The 24,648-nt window shown below is 42.3% G+C and overlaps 5 protein-coding genes across 7 annotated transcripts; 1 reads left to right on the top strand and 4 right to left on the bottom strand.

The window, feature by feature from the left end:
- Nucleotides 1-672: 672 nt before the first annotated feature.
- Nucleotides 673-4,885, bottom strand: LOC115692729 (aldehyde dehydrogenase family 2 member B4, mitochondrial-like). The gene is made up of 11 exons (XM_030619690.2): nucleotides 4,477-4,885; nucleotides 3,881-4,024; nucleotides 3,643-3,785; nucleotides 3,370-3,523; nucleotides 3,055-3,284; nucleotides 2,599-2,688; nucleotides 2,295-2,468; nucleotides 2,066-2,203; nucleotides 1,570-1,707; nucleotides 1,409-1,470; nucleotides 673-1,114 (listed from the first exon to the last, which is right to left on the bottom strand). The coding sequence occupies exons 1-11, from the start codon at nucleotides 4,556-4,558 to the stop codon at nucleotides 841-843; spliced, it is 1,629 nt and encodes a 542-aa protein (XP_030475550.1). The 5' UTR covers nucleotides 4,559-4,885; the 3' UTR covers nucleotides 673-840.
- A 5,186-nt stretch (nucleotides 4,886-10,071) lies between these two features.
- LOC115691740 (uncharacterized) lies at nucleotides 10,072-12,164 on the bottom strand. 2 transcript variants are annotated; one of them, XM_030618455.2, is made up of 4 exons: nucleotides 11,754-12,164; nucleotides 11,302-11,382; nucleotides 10,528-10,667; nucleotides 10,072-10,431 (listed from the first exon to the last, which is right to left on the bottom strand). In XM_030618455.2, exons 1-4 carry the CDS (start codon nucleotides 12,084-12,086, stop codon nucleotides 10,185-10,187), a joined length of 801 nt encoding a protein of 266 aa, XP_030474315.1. In that variant the 5' UTR covers nucleotides 12,087-12,164; the 3' UTR covers nucleotides 10,072-10,184. The 2 variants fall into 2 exon arrangements, with proteins under 2 accessions (XP_030474315.1, XP_056170236.1); XM_056314261.1 differs by lacking the exon at nucleotides 11,302-11,382.
- Nucleotides 12,165-12,989: 825 nt separating this feature from the next.
- Nucleotides 12,990-13,989, top strand: LOC115691748 (uncharacterized). Its single transcript, XM_030618468.2, has one exon. It carries the CDS (start codon nucleotides 13,118-13,120, stop codon nucleotides 13,718-13,720), a length of 603 nt encoding a protein of 200 aa, XP_030474328.2. The 5' UTR covers nucleotides 12,990-13,117; the 3' UTR covers nucleotides 13,721-13,989.
- Nucleotides 13,990-14,238: 249 nt separating this feature from the next.
- On the bottom strand, nucleotides 14,239-19,577 carry LOC115691732 (RNA-dependent RNA polymerase 2). Its single transcript, XM_030618443.2, has 4 exons — nucleotides 18,913-19,577; nucleotides 15,437-17,343; nucleotides 15,185-15,335; nucleotides 14,239-15,112 (listed from the first exon to the last, which is right to left on the bottom strand). The coding sequence occupies exons 1-4, from the start codon at nucleotides 19,477-19,479 to the stop codon at nucleotides 14,345-14,347; spliced, it is 3,393 nt and encodes a 1,130-aa protein (XP_030474303.2). The 5' UTR covers nucleotides 19,480-19,577; the 3' UTR covers nucleotides 14,239-14,344.
- Nucleotides 19,578-21,433: 1,856 nt separating this feature from the next.
- LOC115691228 (probable inactive receptor kinase At2g26730) lies at nucleotides 21,434-24,608 on the bottom strand. Of its 2 annotated transcripts, XM_056314356.1 has the most exons (4): nucleotides 24,461-24,608; nucleotides 23,980-24,280; nucleotides 22,543-23,766; nucleotides 21,434-22,195 (listed from the first exon to the last, which is right to left on the bottom strand). In XM_056314356.1, exons 3-4 carry the CDS (start codon nucleotides 23,729-23,731, stop codon nucleotides 21,639-21,641), a joined length of 1,746 nt encoding a protein of 581 aa, XP_056170331.1. In that variant the 5' UTR covers nucleotides 23,732-23,766; nucleotides 23,980-24,280; nucleotides 24,461-24,608; the 3' UTR covers nucleotides 21,434-21,638. The 2 variants fall into 2 exon arrangements, with proteins under 2 accessions (XP_056170331.1, XP_056170330.1); XM_056314355.1 differs by having other exon boundaries at nucleotides 22,543-24,280.
- Between the last annotated feature and the right edge of the window lie 40 nt (nucleotides 24,609-24,648).

The raw sequence follows: 24,648 nt of genomic DNA, 5'->3' as shown, positions 1-24,648 counted from the left end.
GACTCATAGCAACTTCGAACCGTCAGCATCCACAATTTCTTATCTTCTACTATCCTAATTTCATGTCGTCCCACACATGAAAGAGATGACGGTGCGAATGGAAGGAATATGGCAATTGCTAAATTTATCGACGTTTGAAAATTCCTATCAATTTACCAATAATGGTAAAAGATTGCGTATTATTTTGCGAATTGGTATTTTTCCTTATGAAGGACATGTCAAACTCTTGAGAAAAACAATTACTCCAATGAGCAAGAACTCGAGCGTGTGTTTTACGTAGTCTTGTTTCCGAGAAAATGATTCCTCAAAATGACAGAATCACTAGCGATACCAACTGCATCTCTAGTTCACTTGTTGCCGTGACAAACGTTATGGAATCATTCTTTTCATTAATCGAATTCGTCGATCTGCCGAGGTCTACAATGATGGATAGCATTTGGATTAACAATTGATTGAGGGGGACCGATCAACATGTACACCGTAAATGGTTCTTCCTTAACCATTTCGTTTTGTTCGACGTATCATTTGAGAAAACCAGTCACTCGTATCGTGAGCGGAGTCGAATCTATTCACACCAGCTACCCGAAATTGCTGTGGAAATTTGATCAAAATGGACAAAAAAGGTAAGTGCCCCTTCAAAAGATTGGCCATGAGGACAAAGAACACTACTCAGCACGAACCATCAATAGGTAACAAGGACCCTATTATAGAAGTTCATCATGTTGCTTCAATACGCTATCATAACACAGATCGCAAGGTGTTCTATCTCAGCACGGAGAGAGAGTCTCTGTAAAAGCACACCTGAACATGGTTAAGGATTATCTTTATGATTTCACATTTCTATAGCCATGCCGGGTTCTTGAGAGGAGTCACCACAGCCTTCACCTGCAAGTAGCCGTTGAGGCTGTAGATCCCCTTCTCCCTGCCGATTCCGCTCATCTTGTACCCACCGAACGGGATGGCAGCGTCAAACACGTCGTAGCAGTTGACCCACACGGTCCCGGCCCTCAGCGCCCGAGTCAGTGTGTTGGCCGTGTCGATGTTCTTGGTGTAGACTCCCGCAGCGAGACCATATGACGTCGCATTCGCCCTCCGTATCACTTCATTGAGGTCCCTGAGTTCAAGGACAAGGTTAGCATTTCACAGCATGATATGATCAATGCATGATTCAATCAATACGCGATAATAAATTACTGGTTTCTGTGAAGCTTGTAATGGACTTATCATCTTTTCCTACCATTCCACGTTCTTGTTTTACTCTCAAACAGAAGTTATCAGTCGAGAGTCGCAAATAGATTATGATAACAAAGCCTATGTTTCATTCCCTGACTGAGGTATTTAACTGCCAGATTCAGAGAATCTTGTCCTAAAGAGAGATGGATATGATGTTACTGGTCATTTTACTCACTTAAATTTCAGGATCGATTGAACAGGGCCGAAGATCTCGTCCTGTGCTATTGGCATATCATCCTGATGCAAGGAGATTTAGTTGCATAACCATAAAACGAAAAGAAACAGAACATCAAGCTCCCTTTGAGGAGATTAAGTTAGAAAGGCAATAAGCAAAACCTGGACATTGGAGAAAACTGTTGGCTGTATAAAGAAGCCTTTGGACCCGAATCTGTCACCTCCGCACTCGAGGGTCGCGTTGCTTTCGACGCCTAATCTTATGTATCTTAGGATTTTCTCGAATTGCGCCGCATCAATCTGAAAGAATGACGTGAGGTCCTAGCAAGTGTTACTACCATTTACAAGCACCATATTCTGTTATGAGATCATGACCGACGGATCACATCGTTGTAGAGAACCCCGTCGCCAATTGTAAAAACAGGTTATTTACAAAGAAAACTGACCTGCATTCCCTCAACGTCAACTTGAATTATATATGATTTCCTATTTTGGCAAAGCCTGAACTTGTTCAATGTTTTCTTGCTTCATCTTGTTTTACTTCTACGCATACTCTGCTAAAGGTTTTTCTTGGAAGTCCACTCTTCAAAACTATTCAAGAATCCCATTCACGGTGTGCATGTTCATAATATATACTAGGAAACCTAAAATCATGTACCTGGGGACCTTGCTCGACACCCTTTTTGAAGGGATCGCCCACCACACGTTTCATAGCACGAGCTTTTGCTTTCTCCAAGAACTCATCGTAGATTCGTTCATGCACATAGGTACGTGACCCGGCACAACAACATTGCCCCTGTAGGGACACATTGTTCTCATTCACTATCGAGAAGTTTCATATAAATCACGAGTCCAGGGCAATGATATAAGGTCATGCCATGAGTAACCTGATTAAAGAAAATAGCAAAGTGCGCAGCCTCAACGGCCTCATCGATGTCGGCGTCTTCACATATGATGAAAGGCGACTTTCCTCCGAGCTCCAAAGTCACCGGCTTAAGATTGCTCCTCGCAGCCAGTTCAAGGATGATTTTACCGGTTTGAGTTGATCCTGTGAAGGAGAGCTGCCGAAACAACATAGCAAGTGGTTGTTAAAAATCGACATGTCATGAGAATGTTTTAGGTCCACGAATGCCACCATCATCATATGTACTGAAATTTAAAGTCAAGCCCGAAATGATAATCCTAATGTACCTTGTCCACTTTCATATGGCTTGCGAGGGCAGCACCCGCAGTTGTACCGTAGCCAGAAACGACATTCAGGACGCCCGGCGGAAGACCAGCCTGACATGAAGGAAATGGATTATTACACCAGCATTACCTTGGACAAGAGAGGGAGATAGCATTGTCTTATGTTCTCTCTATGTTATACGAACACATGTTGATTAAACTTCAGTCTTACATTGTAAGAACCGAAAAAGGAACTTTCGCATACAGAGGAAAACATGTTGTTCGAGTCTACATATGAAGCAGGTTTACGTTTGATTTGACAAAAGGGACCATCAGTTTGTAACCTATTCTGAGTCATTAGGACATAAAAGGCCTCCACATGACTGAACCATCATCATTCAGAAAACTCAAATTAGAAAGTAATCGATTGCTTACGTCAGTGTGGATGATGTGAAAAGGCGGGGAGCGCGAGAATTTTACCTCATGAAAAAGCTTTGCAGCATATAGAGCAGTCAAAGGCGTCTGCTCGGCGGATTTAAGGACGACAGTATTACCACAAGCAAGAGCAGGCCCGACTTTCCAAGCAAACAGGATCAGCGGAAAGTTCCACGGAATAATCTGTCCTGCAACACCGATCGGTTCATGCAGTGTCTGCAAGTGATAATTCCCATCAGCCGGAACAGTTAGTCCGTGTATTTTGTCAGCCCATCCTGAGAAATTGGATCGAGATGCGTTAGCCATTTCGAACACTAACAGTACATGCCTAGTAAACGACGAGAGAATTCATTTTAGTACCGGCATAATAACGAAAGAGACGTGCCAGCGATGGGATTTCCGAGTGAAGAGCCTGCTCATAAAGCTTTCCATTGTTCCATGTCTCCAGCAAAGCAAGCTCCTCGCTATGTTTCTCGACCAAATCGGCGAAGCGCAGCAGGATCTTACACCTTTCCTGAATACAGAAAGGTAGCAAATAGCAGATACAACTCGTAATGTAAGGGATCCACATTTTTATTTCCAACTGTGCCGATTCAACTCAATTAGGCGCAAGGAAAAGGTTTAGATTCTAACATAAGGAGTCATCTTCGGCCACGGCCCCTCATCGAAGGCTTTCCGAGCGGCAGCCACCGCCCTGTCAATATCCTCAGCATCGCCCTCGGCGACGTGGGCAATCACCTCCGCAGTTCGCGGGTCATAGGCCGGGAATGTTTTCCCTATAGAAAACAGAGAACAAATTAGTTCACAGTGATGATCAGATGAGCCCAGAGATTTCAACTTCCATTTGTTTGACGATAAAGTAAAGGATCACCTGAGGCTGAATCAACAAATTGACCATCGATCAAATGCTGTGTGTAACAGACTTGAACAGGCGGGGTGACTAGCTCCTCAAGCGCAGCCGCAGCCGCAGCCGTGCTGAACCTGTTGATACTCCTTCTCGAGCCAGGATTTTTCCCTGGAGGTTGAAATCCATTGATTAAGTTCAGGGGATAAAAAAATTCTCATCTATGATCAGTTTGAGTCATCCTTTCTTAAGAGATTCAAAACTTTGGAGGGATTTACAGATTTATCAGAACTGAGAAAAAATATTGGAAGCAAAGACACATGAAAATGAACAGGCTGATCAAGATCAGTGAGCTGAGTATCCCCCTTTTATCTTTCTCTGCTTTTTGTTTGTTGGTCCAGTGAAAGTTGCCAGAAAACAGGTCTTGTAGCAGTAAGTTTCCAAAATAGTAGGATAGGAATCCATCAGCTCGGGATATATGCATGAATATACGATCAACATCAATCTTCTGATTCCAAGCCCGAGACCAACAGACCGAGCACCATAACCATTTTTCAAGATCGAGAGATTCAAGAATAACAAGTGTACATGTAAAAAGAAAGAAAGACAGGTTCGGTCAACACCTCGGGAGAGCAGCAGAGAAGAACACCCAGGAGCAGCAGAGAGGGAGCGAGAGAGCAACGATGATATCCTGCGAGCCGCCATTACCGCACAAACAGAAGCACCCGAAGTTTTTGTTTTCCTTCTTTTCAGAGTTCTTGAACTCAAGCCCAAGTTCTCACAGCAGGCACAGAGAACACGCAGCACGAGCTCCCCACCAAACTCCTTCACGTCACACTTTCCTCTCTCTCTCTCTCTCTCTCTCTCTCTCTCTCTCTCCTCTCTCCTCAGTGGACAAGCTACTCCTGCTACAACTACGACACTCCCAAAACCCAGAGAGGAGAAGCTTAATTATTGATCCGTTTCCCAATTTTGGTGCTAATTCGAGGAAATTTGCGCACATCGAGACTGTGACGTGGAAGGTGGATGAGTGAGGACAACAGATGTCTACTTCATGCATAGAAAATACATACAAAAGTTGACGGATGGAGGGCGGATAATATTATAGAACTCCTTCACATCTGAAGTGGCCTTCTTTTTCTTCACCTCCTTTCCATGGTCAATAGCTTAAAACATATATTTTTTGCTAATGTAAAATGATCTTCTTCATACATGTTTAATGACAACCCATTACAGTTACTCGGTTAAATAATCGTCCGAGTTTTTTTTTTTTTTTGCCAAAAGATGATTTCTTCGTTTTCATGTATCCCACATTCACGATCACGCAAATGAGTAGCGCGTGCCCTCGACACTTGTTATGAATAATGTACGAATTGCAAAGACCAAGTATTCTTTTGCCAGACCACTAAACAACTTTCACTAGTCCATGCGATTTCAAGAATCGAGGAAGAGCAAGAGCCCGGCATTGGGTTACCCGCTAATACGAGATTTTTACATAGCTCAAATGCCAAAAAAAGAAAACAAAGAAAAATAATTTACCACCTTATATCCTTTTTGGGTAACTCCGAAAGAAAGCACAAACTTTTAATCTATAGACGAAAATATTCAACGTTATCTCTTTCGACGAAAGTGCTTATGCAGTATCTAGTGTGGCTAACGGTGGTGATGCGTACAACCGAGTTCGCAAATTAGGATTTCATGCCATCAATTGTGAGCTAATTTATGGAATTAGAGCGAATCATAAAGTTCCATGTGCGTTTCGAGTTTGCAAATTGAGGTTTCAAATAATTGATTTCATAACGAATGGAGCAACTAATCCATTATAATAGAAGCAAACTAGCGTCATTTTGACTCAATTAATAGGGAAAAGTGTCCAATTAGTTCTAAATCTATTATACGGATGTCAATTTCAGTACTAAACTTTTCAATCTTGCAAATTTATTCCCAAATCTTTTCGCAAAATTTTAATGTGGTCCTTCTGATTAATTTTAATTGGAAATCGCATACATGGCGGTTCAATTATTGTTTGTCGTCCTACGTGGCATACCACCATATCAGTAATTTTCCGGCGAAAATTGATCGGAATAATTATATTAAAATTTCGTGCAAAGATTTACGACTAAATTATCAAAATTGGAAAGTCCATAGCTGAATTGACATTCGTAGAATAGGTTTATGACTGATTAGACAATGTCTCCCAACTGACATATCATGCCACTGCCATCAACCGCATCTTACCAAATAAACTTCTTTGGATGGAAAAGTCGGCAATAGATACTTATATCCCTCGAGAAAAGTTTCATACTTTTTTAGATCGTTTGAAAAGTAAGATTGTACATGTCCAATAGGTATAATTCATGGATATTTTCGTCCGAGGGTATAAGGTATTTTTTTTCGTTTGCATGTGACCTTTTTACATAATGAACCCAACATATACCGGCTAACAAGTTTGGCAAAACTTACATGGGCCCGTTATGATCTAATGGCTCACATGTGTTGGGTTTACACGCAGCCGTGTATGCAAAGACTAAGCTCGTAGCGATGGCCGCGATGTATATTCCCGTGATTTCTAATGCTTTTCTTCTTATAATGCTTATTATTTGCACCACATATTTGTGCTGGAAAGGGGCCATCGTTCCTTCATCTTCTGCTCTTTTCAGCCAAGGTGGTTAAAAGAATCGAGGGTGGCCGCCATCATTACATATGCCAAGAAATTGCCCTTTGATTTGACTGATGGACTGACCTACGTTCCAATAATTAGGCTTCAAGTTGGAGCAAGCCTTGTTAGGTAAACGAAGATGCGATTAGGATGTAGGCCATGGCTTTTGTGTAGTAATTAGGTGTGCAAAATAAAAGGAAGTGGACACCTGAGGAGGGTGAACGTGAAGAGACGACAGCACTTGAGATGTGATGATAGCAACATGCCACCTAATAAAACAAATTCAGGGACCGCACGCGAAAAGACAATCATATAAAAAGCTAATCATGAAGAAAGGAAAAGCATATACAATCAAACATATATAATAAAATATAAGAGTTAAAGTCACGGTCCACGAAAATAAAGTCTAGAAATTGACATGCTTGAATTTATCCAGAATTATTTGAGAAGAAGCATATTGAAGGGGCAGTAATAGTTAATCAAAGAATATATTAGGGAAAAGTGCATTACAAGTCTTAAAACTTGTCATGAAAGTATAACTGAGTCATAAAACTTTCAAAAAGTGCAGTTAAGTCCTAAAACTTGTTAAAAAGTGCAATTGAATCCTAAAACTTTCAAAAAGTATGATCAAGTACTTAAACTTGTCAAATCGATTCAATCGAATCCTTTCGTTGATTGCATTTTTTTTTTAAAGTTTTACGACTCAATTGTACTTTCGTAATAAATTTTAGGACTTTATTTCATTTTTTGAAAGTTTTAGAATTCAATTATATTTTATGATAAATTTTATGATTTTCAGTGCATTTATCTCAAAATATCATGGTGCAGGGAATTAAGAGCAAGTGGAGAAGGGTGTGTGGAGAAGAAATGCTCTTGAAGCATCTTTACTGTGCGGGCTTTGTGACATCTCATCATTCCACTATAGGGCATTTGGCTAAGGATAGGAATTAAAAATGGGAAAATAAAATAATTAACAATGAGAACAACACGATTTCCTCCACTAATCTCGATTAATTAATCACGCCCGACGATTATAATAATATAAATTTTTGGAAGATGGTGTCATGTCTCCCAAACCTTAGGACAATTGTGTACCAAAACCATTCGTTAAATAATACCAATCTTTTTTTTTTTTATGCGCGTGGGGTAATTGCACCACGATGATGCTTTAATGTAAGGACCACGATAGCAATTACAGAATTGATTTACAAAATAATGTAGAGGAGTTCCTTTAGTACGCTCAAGTACGACTCGGCTATTTAAATAGTCCATTTGTTAATTTGCCGCGCCCTTTTATGAGCCAATCGTTGTATTTTTATGATCATTCCTGACTTAAAGAGAACCTCACGAATAACTAATCGTTAAGTTTCATTTTACTAATGATCAAGTTTCATTCTACCATACGAATTGGACGCATGACCAGCTGCTTTTTTTTTTTTTTCTCTTCCACTCCAAGCTCCTCTCAATATGAATTGAGATTATCTTCTCCCGATTTAATACGGGAATATTTTATTATTTTCATCTATTTTTTTTTTTCTTTGTTCGTTGTGATGCTCTTCTTTGCTCGTTGATCTTATTTTTCGCTTCAATCGTTAGGAATCAACCCGCCACTTCAAATCCTCCGGGCCAAGAAATTAGACAGGATCGAGGAGGAATACGATGAGTTTATGCTGCACTCGAAGCAACTATACGACTTTTTTGAATTTTGGAAGTTCTCATCTCCCAATCTAAATCTAGTTTTGAAAGCTCTTCTCTCCCTATCTAGATTTAATTTTAGGAGTTCCTATAGAATGAGTGTGTGCTTATCATAACAATTTGTGCTCTATCGTTCTACTCTACTGTTTGTGATTTGCTTTATTTTGAACCTTTAATATAATTTTCAGATATGAATGAAATATTTATTTTCGACAAAAAAAAACCGCCAAACTAGATTTTTGTGCGAGATATTGCGCAATCTAGGGTTAGAAAAATGTGTGTTTTCCTTTCATGGTTTTTCGTTGCCCTAGAAAAGATTCTCATGAAAAATCGTGAGGATCAACTTGCACTAGCTCCCGATCAAATACTGGCATGAAAACTTTCCTAACGTCTCTATTGGGCCCATGTTTTTTGACTTTAGTGACATCTTATTCTCTCAATCTATCTTCTTGATCTACATGTTATAGCAACCATTCCGTTGCTAGATGGGTGAAACCATACGGCCAAATGGATTGCGATGATTGGATGCACCGATCCCCGATCGTACGGAATGCCGAAGATGGAGTAACTACGTCTAGTTTTATCGTTTGTTCTTACCTTATTTCGGATGAAATTGCAGGAATTGATCTCCTGAAGGCTGTCCCTACTCAAGGGACTTATGATGCAATCATTTTGGATACATTTCACCCTCTTTGAACTTTAGTGTACCAGCTATTGGCAATGGTGTGTACCTGCAACTGCAACCCAGTATAGACTAAGTTCTCATCTATTGATCAACTTCGTTTCCTACCTAAAGTAATCACCTGCTTTACAGCACTTTTTAACTAGTTCTCAATTACTACTCATTATCTTTCACTTGTGATAATTTGTTTTCAGAACGAAGCAAATTAATCAGAAAGATACATGCATCACACAGTCCGTGATCTATGACTCTTCCAAAAAAAAAAGGAAAAGGTTATACCTGCTCATACGCGCCACTGCATTGAGCACTGTGCAGGAACAGCTGCAATTGAACTTGACGATCGGAACTTCCTAGAATGGGTGGTTCAGGCAGTCCAACCCCGGGGTCGTGTGTCGACTCTTGCCGACGGCTTTTGGCTGAGCAATTTATTTGTCAAAGAGGCCATCGCGAAATGTAGCCAATTCTTCAAAGGCTCTGTCTGCTATGCTTGAAGCACAGTTCCTTCATACACAAGACGCAATTCCAACCTCTCTGATAAGATTTCACGCAATATGTATCTTCTAGGGTTATGATGAGATTTACCTATCTAAATTCTTGGTAAATTTGCAAATTTTCTGAGTGGTACGATCGGGTTTACGCTGTGCTCCATCAAGGGCCCATTGTCGACTTCAAGAAACCGGTGAATGAACTTTTCTTTATGGGGCTTTTCAAGTGCTTAAGTTTATATTCAATACCTAAAACAATCCAGACAGTCGTTTTCAAGTTATTATTTGAGTGTTCTATTGTGTTTTTTCACTAAGTACCTATACTAAGAATGAACACTCTATACACGAATGGTAAAAATAGTATTGCTACACAAAAAATGCGCACACAGATGCATGCGTGCGTGTGCGTGTGCGCGTGCGTGCGTGTGTGTGAGAGAGAGAGAGAGAGAGGAATAAATAAATCTTTAGGTCGATTTTACCAGCCAATTTAACAGAGACTAATTCCTGACTATTCAGCAATGAAATGCAACTACAGAAGAGCTGGTATGACAGGGACACAAAGTTCAAGAGAACCATAGAACACAACAATGGAGATAAACACCAACCCTACAGTTCTCCATCATATAGAATTTATCGAATTAATCTATAAATTTTCAGAAAATTACCATTCTACTGAGATCACAGACAAGTTTTGCCATTTGTCTCACAACATTTAATTAGTATTAATGGTCTCAAGTAAAAACTCCAATAACATTGTAGCTTTTGCGTAAAATTGCACATAAAACTTACCAGCCAGATGCACAATGTTCTTTAAAGTGGAAGCTCTGTTTCATTATCTTTTGGATTCATGGAGAGTATACACAGACCATGAGGAAGAAAGAAATAAGTAGCCATAAATACAAGAATACCAAGGTCAGCTTCTTCCCCCACTGCTGCCCGACGAGGATTAACCCAGTATATCTGGCTCGCACACCACACACAGTACAGGCTTCCGATAATCCCAATAAGTGTCAGAGATTGATAGGATCTCTTCCTAATGGACTTAAAGGACTTCGATCTGCAAAACAATCGCATTTAAGCAACAAGAACCAATAAGTGTCCATAATGATGCTACAAGAAAACTTAGTCAAATGGATCTTGGTGGGGATAGAACCTGTTGATGTAAATAAAACCACAAATTAAGCAAATGCATAAGAAACCGACTACAACAACAGCATCAGGGTTGACAGGTGCTCGGTTTTTCCACCAACCAGTGCTCAATATCCAAGTATACATAGATGAATGGCCATTTTCCTGCAAAGTGGAGAAATGTTACCCCCTGATTTACTACAGGGCTGGATATTAAAGTAAGAGTCCAGCATCTAGAGGAACACACAGTCAACAATGAACATTTCAATTTATGATATAAAAACTTTCATGATTTGAAATCCACCTTCACCAATGAATAAGTGCAAAATGCAAGCAAACTAGTGAAAACGCTTCTCTCATTTTCCAAGAAGTATCTCATTCTTCTTTCAAACCGAGTCTTCATCATGCAGCTGATACTAAAAACGGAAAGATTGGATATGTATGTCTGCATGCATGCATGCATGTTAGTACATATAAAAGTGCTAGCAAAACTAATGTTTGAAATGGTCGACACGGCATTCACCATATCTTGTGCAGAATGAAACCTTAAAACTCATTCACATTTACATGGTCGGCAACATTTGAAGAAAACCAATTAGCTTCAGCAACATCAATGAGAAGGGCCAAAACACGACCTAGTTCTAAGATCCTGTAAGCATCATATCGTACAAATTACATGGTAAAGCAGCTTGAAGTTTTTCATATAACTCCACCGCCATCTCCACAAAGGAGGATGTATGAAGAGGATGTTGTATTTGCTATAACATACTCAATAACACCTCAGGGGCGAAATTAATACCTCGAACAAATGGTCTAGGAAAAAATGGGATAAAGAACCGGCAGCTACCAACAGCAGACATTGCCTTCTAGTAAGGGGGACCTGCACGAAATCATACCAAGTCGAGGACATGAGGGCGCAATCATGCCGAGAAAACCGGACAGAGACTGACTGATCACTGAACAGCACTACACTATAGTTGGACTCACAAAGCCACCTCGGCGCTTAACGAGATCAAAACTCTATGAGGCCACTGACTTTGCAACCTTGATATGACTAAACTCGACTCATCATGATCTTCATAACCAATATGAAACTGGCTCTTCCCCTGTTTGCCCAAATTACGCCCCCCAAACAAACCCAATGAAATTACACAAAATTCCTCAACGAATCAAACAACCCATCTCCCTTCACCACTCTTCTCAAGGAACCGAGCAATCAAGAAACACTCGGGACAAAAAATAGAAACTCACCCCGGAAACAGAATCAAGGAGGCCCTTTCGGAGCAAGACCTTGGAGACCCAAGAATAGAGGACCGAGAGAGGCAAGCCCAGGATGAGGACGTAGTAGAACGGGTCGTGGACGGCGTCGGCGAGGAGGGAGCCGAGGGATCCGGCGGGGCCGAAGCCCGGGAGGACGGAGAGGGTGGAGCCCAGCCACTCGGAGAAGGAGCCGATGTCGGGGCCGAAGAAGGCGTTGAGGGTGTAGGCGAGGGTGTGGTGGGGAGCGAACCTGCCGCCGGAGAGGGACGTGAGGGCGATCCCGGAGCCCATGGCGTACATCAGGTGAGGCCCTGGGCCAGGCATTCTCACCCAAACATAGAAAGAGAGAGAGAGAGAGAGAGAGAGAGAGAATGGAACGAGAGGGTATTGCGGGATTTTTTTGTGCGTCAAGATTTGGCTTCTTCCCCAGTCTTCGAAATTCCTGTGGGTGCCGATGGCTTGAGTTGACTTAGACCAAGAGCGAGGGTGCGCGGTATTCTACTGGAACTTATCGTGTATATCTCCAAACTGAAAATTACTCTGTCAAAGATTTCAAGATCAGCTTCAAAGTCTACTAGAACTTATCATGTATATCTCGAAACTAAAAACTGCTCTATCACAGGTTTCAGGATTGCTTCAAGAGTCTATTCAGTTCGATCTGTATTATTAATTGAACAATATTACATTCAATGATCATCACTTGCTTCTACAATTCACTGAACAGAATGAAGAATACGAAACACCAATAAAGTTAAAGTCTCGATCATAAAATGGAAGTTCGGGCTAATATTTCCATATCGTACACTCATCATTGGACAAAATAGAGATCATGCGAAAATATAAATCAATACACTCATCATTGGACAAAATAGAGATCATGCGAAAATATAAATCAAGTAAAACATAAAAATTTATTTCAAGTCCCAAATTCGAGATTTTACCTATCTAAAATCTGGAATCCATCCTTAGTATTCTCACCGGTCCAATTATTACCCTAAAACCACGCTTATCCCCGATAGAGATAGCGTCTCTTTCCTCTTTTCAATAGTGAAACTTCGTATTGAGCTCGAACCGCCGCAGATCACTACGATGTGTCGCGGCGCAGCAGATCCTGATCCCCCAGTTTCGGTCTTCGTAAGCATATCCTCCGACACTCGCTTGCGAAATTACCGAGTCGCCCTCCACCATGCACTCCTCATCACTCACCTCGGGTGAAATATCATTCCATCCCCTGTTTTCAGTTGAGCCACAAAGACGCAACCTTTCGTCTCTCAAACCTCACCCAAAAAGCAGTACAGATCAGAGCTCTCACGTCTCACCTACCGGAGAGAGAGAGAGAGAGAGAGAGCTAAGCCATGGAAGTGGAGGAGTTGGAATCGCCCGCTTCGTCGCGGCGCAACAAGGAAGCGGATCCGATGATCATCGAAGACGGGTCGTCCCCGCGCCCCGCCCCCGCCCCCGCCGCCGCCTCCTTCTCCCTCTCCCTCTGCTGCAGCCACTGCTTCGGCCTCCGCCGCCCGCGCCGCGCCCCCCGGCCCTTCTCCTCGTCCAGCTTCTGGGAGCGGATCGGGTCCTCGCACTTTGACCGCCGGTGGTGGGCCCCGGGGGTCAGGGTCCTGAAGAAGCTCCGGGAGTTGTCGGAGGTCGTCGCGGGCCCGAGGTGGAAGACCTTCATCCGGCGGTTCAGCCGGAGCCGGAGCATCGGCTCGGCGGCCGGCGCGGGGGGAGGGGCGCACGACCAGAGCAGGCCCGGCAGGTTCAACTACGACCCCATGAGCTACGCCCTCAACTTCGACGAGGGGCCGGGGCACGACCCCCATCTCGACGACGAGGACTACTTCCGCCGGTACCGGAGCTTCTCCGTCCGGCACGCGTCGGTCCCCGGCGGCGGGCACTCGGCGGCGGAGGAGGATGTGGCCGGGAAGGGTAAGGACGCGATGGCGGTGGCGGTCGCATGATCAGAGTCCAACTCCCCACGACTCGCCGTCGTGGGGAGTTGGACTCTATGACGTCACGTGGCGGCTTGATATTTATAATTTTTTTTTAATATTTATAATTTATATACCTTTTGTGGGATTGTAAAGTCATCGTCGTTTTGAGTGGGTCAGTGTTGTCGTTTTTGTTTACAACGTACGGATAAGTGTGTAAATGGCAGATTGCACGAAGGAGTGAAGTTGCGTCATCCGTGGCATTCGATTGGAAACAATTCCGTGCACGATTTACTTAATCGTTCCTTCTTGTCTTGAGCAAAGAGGGGTATTTTTTTTTAAAATATTTTGAGAAAAAATCATATAAAAAATTCTTAGTTGTGTGGGACTGAAATGGAGGAGCACATACTCTATTTATTTTTATTTCCCTTTTTCCCCATTTGGTTCATCTAGCCGACGAATTGGCGACCCAATCAGTCCTAACAACTCAAAACTTACCAAGATTGAATTCTAATCGCATCCATGCGATGGCATAAGCATAATAAGTATGAACAAGATACGGCGTTTCATTCCGGATTATATACGGGAAACGAACGATCCCTTGACCATAACAATCAGGCAAGTGAATGGTAACTCTGATACACGCAGCAAATGCTAAGTGAGGAGGGATTTCTTCCTGTTCACTGATCTTATGCTGAGCAAAACATCCCCCACGATCCACGGGAAGCTCAGGAAATTGAAGCTTTGGTGAACGAAAGATGGATGGTAAGCCACGTGATACCAGGCAGAGGCCAGGCGCTCCCTCTCGTTCGCCTCGCACCCGCTCTCGAACCATCCTTTGGCCTCGTTGTGCAGGGCCTTCACCGACAGCGAGATCCGGTCCTTCATATCTCCGTATTTCCTGTTGTCCCTCTGCAGATATATGGCGCGGTTCCGCAGATTGCCGGTCAAGATTTCATCCTCGCTCTTCGCCCCGTAGAAATGCATCAGCTCGCTCAGTTTCTCTATGTACTTGTTCCTGTGAGTGACTGCCATGTCGACGGATGCCTCATAACCGTCGACTTCCAGATCATGATCATAGTACTCTCGAGCGATATCCTTCGACCAGACGACTTTCGACTTCTCTAGTGATGACTCGAGCGTCGCTCGATAGAGCTTTCCAAGCACGCCACTAGATGTGTACCTTGGTTTGTCTACTCTCTCCATAAAATCTGGAAATTCTCTTGGCTTCAAAACCCTCGGCATCTCAGCCGGTGCGCCAGTCTTTGCAAAGTCCACAGCCATAGAGTGGAGAGTCGCCAACTGTAGACACTTTTCACTCCGGGCCTTTTCTGGTTCACGGTCCGCATGAACCAAATGTGCAGTTGAGATGGCACCCAGCGTGTCGTTGATCATGTAGTCGACAAAGAATTTATGAATTTCCTGAAGAATATTTCGCAATGTTAAAGAAAGGATACTACAACCCTATGATAAAACAAAGTCTGAGATACTCACCTCCGGTGTCACTTCGTGATCCATTATGCGTGGTCTCCTCCCGGTATAATCCATCGGAGCATCAGTTCGCAACGGGATGATATCTTCATCCCAACTGATAAAGAACAGGTCTCCATCCAGATCACCACCAGAGCACTCATTAGGATGAGGCCTGTCAAAATACGTTATAAGCCCATATATAAACATGCACGGTGAGCAAAATTACAATTATCTAAGCAGAAGAGTATAACATAGATATGCAGCGACTCAGACCTTTCTCCTTTCCGAGGAAAGACAATGCAATCGACCAACCCCGTTTCTTCTAATTCCACCTCAAAAACAGCCTCGAGGACTCTGATATCCCCAGGGTGAAGACAAGGGTTTTTGGTGACAACTACCTTCCCTATTACTGCTGCTGTTGTCTCATCGACCTTCCGGAAAAATCTTTGCTCCCCACTTTCTAGCTCTGCTTTTGTCATGGTAACTCGGACAAAAACTTGGCCATAGTCGAGTATTCCGGCCTCGTCCAAACAGCCAAGCAAGATCCGACCCTTTGGAACATGAATGCGACACCTGCTCTTCAATTCAGACAGCTGAATCTCGTGATGCGCTCGAAGCATCATCAGAAGGTAAGGATCCGCAGTTGGTTCATATCCCGCGAGTAACATTTTCGTTATAATGTTTCTGCGGTCTGCACCGCTCAAACTCTCCAACACACTTAAAGCAGCCTCCCTGTCAGTTAGCATTTTCCCGAGAATAAGCAACTGTTTCTGTTGCATAGCCTCAAATTTTTCATCTTCCACTCCAAGAGTGGAAAGAAGAGAAATGATCTCCCTGTTAAGATAGCACGGCATCGAGTCGCTCCACTTTGTAACATTAAGCATCCTGTTAAATGACTCAAACTTACACATGCTCTCACGAAGAGAGAGCTTACGGAAGGAACGGCGGTCAACAGCAATAACACCTTTATAGCCACCATATCGGATTTGAAAGGCTGAAGGACTGTCAGTCAAGCCACACTTCTGAGCAACTTGCCTAGCAAACGATTGAGATATCTTTCCAATCCCATCTGAGAAACAGTAGTCAAATCCTCTGGTGTTGACCTCAATATCAGGAATGATCTCCACATCTTGTCTAGGGACAACTATAGTCTGTACAGAAGAGCTAAACATTTGACCCATCCTCGCTGCACACTTGGACACGCTTTTAATATCTTTGAAGCAGCCCATCCATTCTCTGATCTGTTCTGCAGTCACCTCGTCGTTGGAAGCAAACATCCAGACGGAGTTTGACCGAAGTTGACTAGCTGAGAAAGCAAGAAACTGAAACTTCTTCTCGCCAATCACAATACCTTCACGAAGAACAGTCAATATACGGTGATATATTCCAGTCCTCAGAGGTTTTGAAAAAATGCCTTGCTGAGTACTGGTAGATAAGGCATTCGGGGGAATTTTGCTCCAATCTTCTTCGACGAAAGAAACTCTTAGAAAATCAGAAGAATGTGATGCGAAGTTCTTCACCACGTAGTTAGAGGTCTCCAGCTCAGGACCTAAGCAATAAATCTTTGTTGGAGTAATAAAAGCTCTGTGACAAAACATTAGATTACTGTCTCTTAACCTACTGAGAGCGGACGAAGGAAGATTTTTGCTGTCTCTCTTAAGGACATGTAACTGGGTCTTCACAAATGGCACGGGATCATAACAAGTGGATGTAAGCTTGTGCAGCTTCTGGAGAACCGAGACAGCAGTGTCAACATCCAAAGTGCTAAGGATGTCTGTTAGCTCATACGCAGCAGCCAGACTTATTTTCTGGGTATGAACAAGAGCATTAAGTTGGAATACGATCTCGTAGTCTAACCTAGGACCATGGTTACACTCCAGGAGTGGAACTATCTCAGATGCAGAATGAAATTCCTCCCCTTCTCCTAGAGTAAGATCAATTGCTCCTTCTTTATAATACGGAAAACTTGCAAATACATCTGCAGCTGGTACCTGTAGCCCTTCATCAACTTCCCAACAGAAAGTAGTTGATTGACTGACTGCCTTCACATGAGAAAAGTCTGTTGTGCGGACCCAAAGAAAATTGAAATCTTCTTTGTAGATATGGTATCGATCAGGACTAAACTTCGAGGTTACATCAGATCCGGAAATTCTCTTGTAGATCCTTGGCCCGTGTTTAACCTGTGATAGGAGAAAACAACGTTCAAGCACCATAATAATGGACCACTATCCTGTGACAATGACCATTTTCTCAAAACGAACTAACGGGGTATAGACCAACAAAGAAATGCAGAACTCGATCTGAGTGGAATCAACTGAAAAGAAAAATAGGGTATACTCCCCGTAGTATAGTGGGATAGATACGCTTTGGCTCCGTTTGTTTCGTGGAAAATGAATGATTTGGAAAATATTTTCCAGAAAGTGATCACTTATAATGCTTACAAAAATGACTGAACGAAAAATACTCTTACCATCTATGAAAATGTTCAAACATAAATTATTATCAATAATGAAAACATTTTTCATTGGCTAATTATTTCAAGCAGTACAAGTGATCATTTTTAGGAAAATATTTTCCAAATCAATCATTTTTCCCGAAACAAACGGAGCATTTGATGCATATGATTTTCCTGATAAATTAATTAAACATATGGACTAACATAATTATCTAGCACCTATAAATTAGATATAGATGCATGCAGTGTTTCAAGATATATTTCCGAAAAATGTTTGTCTACCACAGTGATCCGTCACCTTCCAGCATTGATCCGAACCAATCTAAGTCAAAGAGATGAATATTGAGGCAGAAACTTGGAGGCGAATGCATAATGCAAATCATGTTTACACAATCAATTGTTCAGAAATTGCCGGGATCATCTAGAATCGCTACCTAACCTACATTAGACTGTTTCTATAAAATTTATGATTTGCCAAAAGCATAAACATTTCCCTGTATTAAGTAAAGCCAGTCAACTATGGATACCGTTTCATAAACAAACTTCATTCATAGACCTCGTAGCCTGTCTAAATCTATTGTAATTTGAGCTCAAACAACATTTATAAAACTATTTCACGATTATCCTTCCAAAAGGTGAAGTCATACACGGAGCATAATCGGTAAATGAAATTGTGGGCGTGCACAAGCAAGGGAAAAATTGGAGTGCTTAGAATCAAGTCTTCACTCGCCTAGATATGTACTGTTAATAACTGAAGTTAAATTTTCTAGAAGAGTTTGATTCCAATACACACTCGTTTACGAAAAGAGTAAGCTCGTTGAAAACTAGAAATTCTCCAGATTAATTTTTTTTTTTTTGCCGAGGATTGCGGTAGATTATCAAAACCTTATTCGTTCTCGATCACAATATTAACAACATACGGCATGTGAAAGTCTTTTAGTTTATATGATGGTAAATTTGGCGAGATTTTCCTTGTTCTGGAAAGGTTCAGAAACATCAGGCCACCTTCCTTTACTCGGATTAACATTGGATTAGACTGCCTGAACAATGCCAAACCAAGAAATTGCGCTCAAAATTTAAGTGACATTATACTTTCCATGGCAACACGGGTTCAAGAACTAGCTATTATAATTATAACCAACCACAAGACCAACAAGCCATCAGTTCGCCAGATCAATGGAAAAAGCATGGTAAACACCCACAAATAAATAAACCCTTCTTTGATTCCAAAGAAATTCCACCACATCAATGAGTTAACTCCCAAAACACCACAAAAGAGATGTAAAGCATATACCGTCAAGAGAAGTGCATTGACTCTTTTGTCGCCGTCGCCGTCGCCGTCGCCGCTGCCCCTGCCGCCCAAGCAACACCCGACACTCTCCACCACATCATCAAACCCAACCTCGAGCTTATAACACTCCTCCTCGACCCAGACCCAGAACTCAACCCTCCTCCTCTCGGGCATAAACCAAACCTTGAGCCTCCTCCAGCACTCCAGCTCGCAGAGGCAGTCCCCTTCCACCATGAACCCGGCGTGGAGGCCCCCGCCCTCGACGCGGTGCCACTCGTGGACGGGCCTCGGGACGATGTCATCGAAGGCGTCGGAGAGCGCTAGGGTTTGGGACCTGAGCACGAGGCGGTCAGAGAGGGAACGGGCGAGGTCCCGGTGGCGGAGGGAGGCGAACTGGACGCGGCCGAACCCGCGGGGCTTCCAGTTCTTGCGGTCGGTGAAGATGTCGATGGCGTAGACGGAGCCCGGGCCGAGGGCGGACTCGAGGAAGCGGAGGAGGTCGTGGGCCGTGACGGTCAGCGGGATGTTGGCGACCCGCAGGGTGGGCCTCTCCACCGCGAGACCCACCATTGTTGCATGCACCGAGAGAGCGCGAGACTGGTTTCTGCTCTCGCTCCTACTCTCGGAGCGTCGCGAGGAAGACGACAGGGTCAACCGGTCTTTAATTTCTTGGGAAGACGACACAAACAGGAATTGAATTTTGGTTTCCTAACTTTTAATTTGTTAAACATGATAACTTTTAATTTATTTGAGAAAAAATACTATAAAAAATTCTAAATTATATTATTTATGACAAATTTATTCTGAACTTTTTTTGTGACACGAAAAATCTCAAACTATATTATTTGTGATAAATTTACCCTGAACTTTTTTTTTACACGAAAAATTCTAAACTACGCCACTTATGACACATTTACCTCACAATACTTTAGCATATAGGCATTTTCGTCTTTTTACTTTTTCTTTTTTCTTTTCTTTTTTTTTTCTTTTCTTCTCTCTTCCCTCCGCTGGCCATGATGGAGGGAAGTCGGCGAGGGCGGCCCTTGCTAGCGTTGGGTTGGGCAAGGCATCGCTCATGGGCTAAAGTATTATGGGGTAAATGTGTCACAAGTAGCATAATTTGAGGTTTTTCGTGTCAATAAAAAAGTTAAGGGTAAATTTATCACAAGTGGCATAATTTGTAGTCTTTTGTGGTATTTTCCCTTTATTCAATATCATCCCTGAATATTTTATAGTCATTCTATTAATTTAAGTTTAAGGATTACATTGAACTTTATTATATAGTTCAAAGACAACATTAAATATGTATCAAAAATCCGTAGATCATATTGAATAAATTAAAAGTTCAGCGACAATATCAATTATTAGGCTACAATTTAGAAAGTGCATTGAACAAATTAAAGTTCATGGATCGAATTGCATTTTAGATCAAAGTTTGATAACTATCGGTGTCATTATTCCCTTTTTCTTTGCTCTATTCGTACGCACTGCGTCTATCTTATTCGTTTTTGCTTTTTCTTTTTATTCTTTCGTTTTTTTTTTTGCACCGTTGATTTGATTGCCCGACATCAATTAGGAAAGACTGATCAGGTATGGCTATTATCTCGATATTTTTATTATTATTGTGAAAATTAAATAATTGAAAAGGTATTCAGTATTATTATCGTAAATCAATTTAAAGAAGCTCCTACGCTGATATATGACACAAAAGGAGACAAAAACAAAAGTCTAAAGTGAGAATCACGATAAAAAAAAGAAAAAGAAAGTACTGTATTAAATATTATGAGCATTCCAAAAAGCACCTACTATTCTAGAAACTCGCCGCTCGTGAAATTAAGATTAAATTAAGTCTAGCATGGAGAATAGCGCCACGTATATAAAAAAAATAATTTCAATATCACAAAAAATTATATTGAATTGTACTAACTATGATGCCCAAAAACTTTTTTAGTGCCAAGGCTCTCAAACTCGTACCAATGTGATAAAAAATCCTATATTCTCATCACAATGGTACAAGCTTAGGGTATCCGTTACATGAAAAAAGTTTGAAACGTCAGGCTCTGTTTGTTTTACAGAAAATGAATGATTTGAAAAATATTTTTCAAAAAATGATCCTCTATATAACTCGCAAAAATAAATGAACGAAAGTATTTTTAATTATCTACGAAAATATTTTGACATAAATTGTTGTCAATAATGAAAATATTTTTTATAAACTAATTATTTCAAATGATCATTCTTATGAAAATATTTTTCAAATCATTCATTTTCCGCAAAATAAATGAAGCCTTAGTATCGACGCGAGCAAAACAACTTAGGATTTTCTGTGTTAAAGAGAGGACATGCTTATCACATCGGTACAAGTTTGGAGTTTTAATGACAACAAAAAAATTAATGATATCGATGTGGCAGTGCGGATATAATTTTGGATTTTTATAGTACTTTCCTGAAAAAAAAAAAGAGTTTTGTGTGGAAGTCATGTGAATAATAGACGCATTTTCTGTGCATAATCCTCCTGGAAAAGTAATCGAATTATTCAATCGTACCGTTGAAGCAAAGAATTATTTCTCCATACATACAAATAACAAATAAGTAGTCTGCTGTTCACTGTTCAGAAACTTACTGCGTCAAATTGACTGGACCAAAACGACCAAACCATAGAACAAATTTTGCTCTGGCAAAAGCTCTCACTGTTCACATTCCCCTTCCCAGAAGAGCAAGTTTTTCCATCAGGAATCCGACGACACGGATCGCTCCTCTTCGTCTTTGATCGAGCCTATCAGCGCCGCGGCTTGGCTCGAGCTCGGCCTTTCGGCGGGAGAAGGGTTTATGCACTGGAGAGCTACTTGCAGCAGTCTCACCATCCTTTCCTCGTCCGCGCCTTCGGATATCAGGACGCTGTCGAAGACTTCCCCGGTCCATTCCTCTCTGACCACGGAGTGCACCCACTTGGCCAGATCGTGCCCGTTGTTCTGGACCATCTTGCCTGTCAGGAGCTCGAGAAGCATTAGCCCGAGGCCGTATACGTCGTCCTTGAAGGCGTCGTGCGGAGAAGCAGAATCGCTTCTTATCTCGGAAATTTGAGAGTAGCTTTCCACCACCATTAGGCCATATTCGCTGATGCACGGATCCATGTCTTTGTCGAGCAAGATGTTTGTAGTCTTTAGATTGCCGTGAGCTATCACGTCTTCACGAAGCTCTGAGTGCATAAAGGCCAAAGCTTTGGCTATCGTGGCTGCGACGCTTAGCCTGCTTCCCCAATCAAATATTTGCACATCCTGCATTCCTGCGATGGAAATGATGCACAAGAACTTGGATCAAGCTTCTCCTCTCCAGTCCATCATCACTTCAAGAGAGTAAAATGTATACCAAATAACTTCAGCTTCTTGATCAGAAGAGATGGGATGACATGTCTTTTACATTTGTGGCATCCCAAATAAGGGGCAAGAACAAGACATTGTCCCATTCAGACTTCCATTCAATTCGGTCTAGGAAAACTAAATTTAGAGATTGCTTTTTCGTTGTCGTGTATTGCTGCTTTTATTGTCCTATGTCGCGACAACATAAACCCTTTAGGGAAGCATATCTATAGAAACTGGAAACTTGAAGTAATCAGTATAACTACCCACTTACCATGGAGAAGATTGAAGAGACTTCCGTTTGGTTGATATTCATACACCAGGAGCTTCTCTTGCTTGGAGCAATAAAACGCGACAGGCGGCAGAACATTAGGATGCTTTGCTCGATCCATCTTCTGCATCCTGTTCTTGAAGTCCTCGCCAGATATCCCCCAATCCTTGATTCTCTTCGTGGCCAGAACAAGGCCGTTGCTGAGCACAACTTTGTAAAGACTTCCATGCTTTCCTCTTCCAAGCAGTTCGGCCGGCGCTCTAAGCAAGTCCTCGAACTTCAAATCCTTCAGCGCAGGAGCATTCGATAGTACCACAAGTGACGACGTGGTCATTCCACTCTCCACTGAAGTTATCGAGTACTCCGACCTGTTCTCGCTAGTCTTTGGTTCACTCGACGCCCCAATAGCCTTGCTGCTGCTAGTACCAGATCTCCTATCCTTACCACCATCAACCCCCCCATCTGCTTTTTTGTTGGATCTTCTTGCTATTTTGTAGACCAAGAAGAGCACAACGATCAGGCCAAGAATTATATAGCCCAAATAGATAAGAATCTTCTCAAGCGATACGTCTTTATGTTTCTTCTTGGCTGGTTGAGGGGGCGGACATGAATTCGGCAGCGGACTTCCGCACAATCCCGGATTCCCCAGAAAGCTGTTCTCCTGGAAACGGCCTCCGCCATCAGGAATCTGACCAGTGAAATTGTTGTTCGAGACATTAAAGTGGTCGAAGTTGGCAAAGTCGAACTGGGGCAGTTCTCCAGTGAAATTGTTGTCCTGAGCAAAGAAGGTAATCATGCCCGAGATCCGAACAAGATTCGGCAATGGACCGGTGAAGTTGTTATCAGATACGTCAAGCCTTTTCAAGTTATTTAATTTCGAGATGGCGTCGGGGAGTTGTCCCGAGAACCGGTTCCCGCCTAAGTACAAGTGTGTCAAATGCTTGCAGTTAGCAATCTCTTCCGGAATCCCTCCCACCACATTGTTGCCCTTGAGGCTAAGAACAGCGAGAGACTGTACCCTGCAGAGAGGACTGGCATCGAGAGTCCCCGAGAAGTTGAGCCCCTCGAGAACAATCCTCTTCACCGACTGTGACTCACATGCCACGCCCTTCCAATTATCGGTGCAGGGATCCGTGGACAAGCTCCAACCTTGATCACTCCCAGGAGAAACTTTGTCCATGAACTGAATCATCGACTGCTTGGTACCCTCATCAACCGAATTCGCCACTGGAAAGACGAGAAACATCAGAATGGTGAGCACCCGGACAGGCGCTCGATGCATTTTCGGGGAATCGAGGTGAGACTAGGAGAAACCAATGGACCTAATAATTGCTTGAGCTATGTTTATAATACAATGAAGGTAGTGTGATCTTGGGTGGTAAGAAGGTTGGTGATGATGTGTGTTTGAATCAGCTGTGAATGACAATTGGCTGAACTTACAATGGCAATAGTTCTGAAGACATTGTGGCCGGGATTGTCACTAAGTGCTTCGTAATGAGCCAAAAAGCTCAACAAGCCGTTGTGTCCTCCTCTCTTCTTTAAAAATTGGATGCCGGCAATTTGAAGAGGTCAGGAGTAAACGGCCAAATGTCCTTTTATCAGTTGTCCTCTGCGCAATAACTGGTCTTTAAAGGTCCAAATGGGGCATTAATTTAACCATCCACTGTTACTATGGCACAATTTGGAGACCTGTGAATGGCGTAACCGTACAGGACTGGGGCAACAACGATAAGGAAAATTCCTGGTAAATAATAAGAAAAAGCATAGTAAGTTGGGTTCAGTTATTCCTATCGAATCTGTCTGAAGGGGGACACTGAGAAACCTCATGCGACGAATAAGTCTTCCATGTGGTAAATTTTTGGTACCGAAGCCTCTTCAAAATTCATAAAAGTTAAAGACAGGTCGGAGAGAATCCGCGTACCGATGTAAGAAACTTGTGTCCACCGTGAGAGAGAAGTGACTGACAGAGAAGCCACGGTGAAAAGTATTGGTAATCTGATGGACCGTGCATACAAGATCTGAAAATTCGATGTATATTGTTTTAATTAGGCGCATAAACACAACAAATAGAAAGTAAATGCAAGAAAGTGAAATCGAAACAAAAGATTT

The sequence above is a fragment of the Syzygium oleosum genome, unplaced genomic scaffold, assembly GCF_021117445.2.
Source record: "Syzygium oleosum isolate NSW1041296 unplaced genomic scaffold, Sole_v2.1 Sole_v2.09, whole genome shotgun sequence".
NCBI classification, from domain to species: Eukaryota; Viridiplantae; Streptophyta; class Magnoliopsida; order Myrtales; family Myrtaceae; genus Syzygium; species Syzygium oleosum.
Note: the sequence above shows the minus strand (reverse complement) of the source record. Positions and strands in the feature narration are given on the sequence as shown.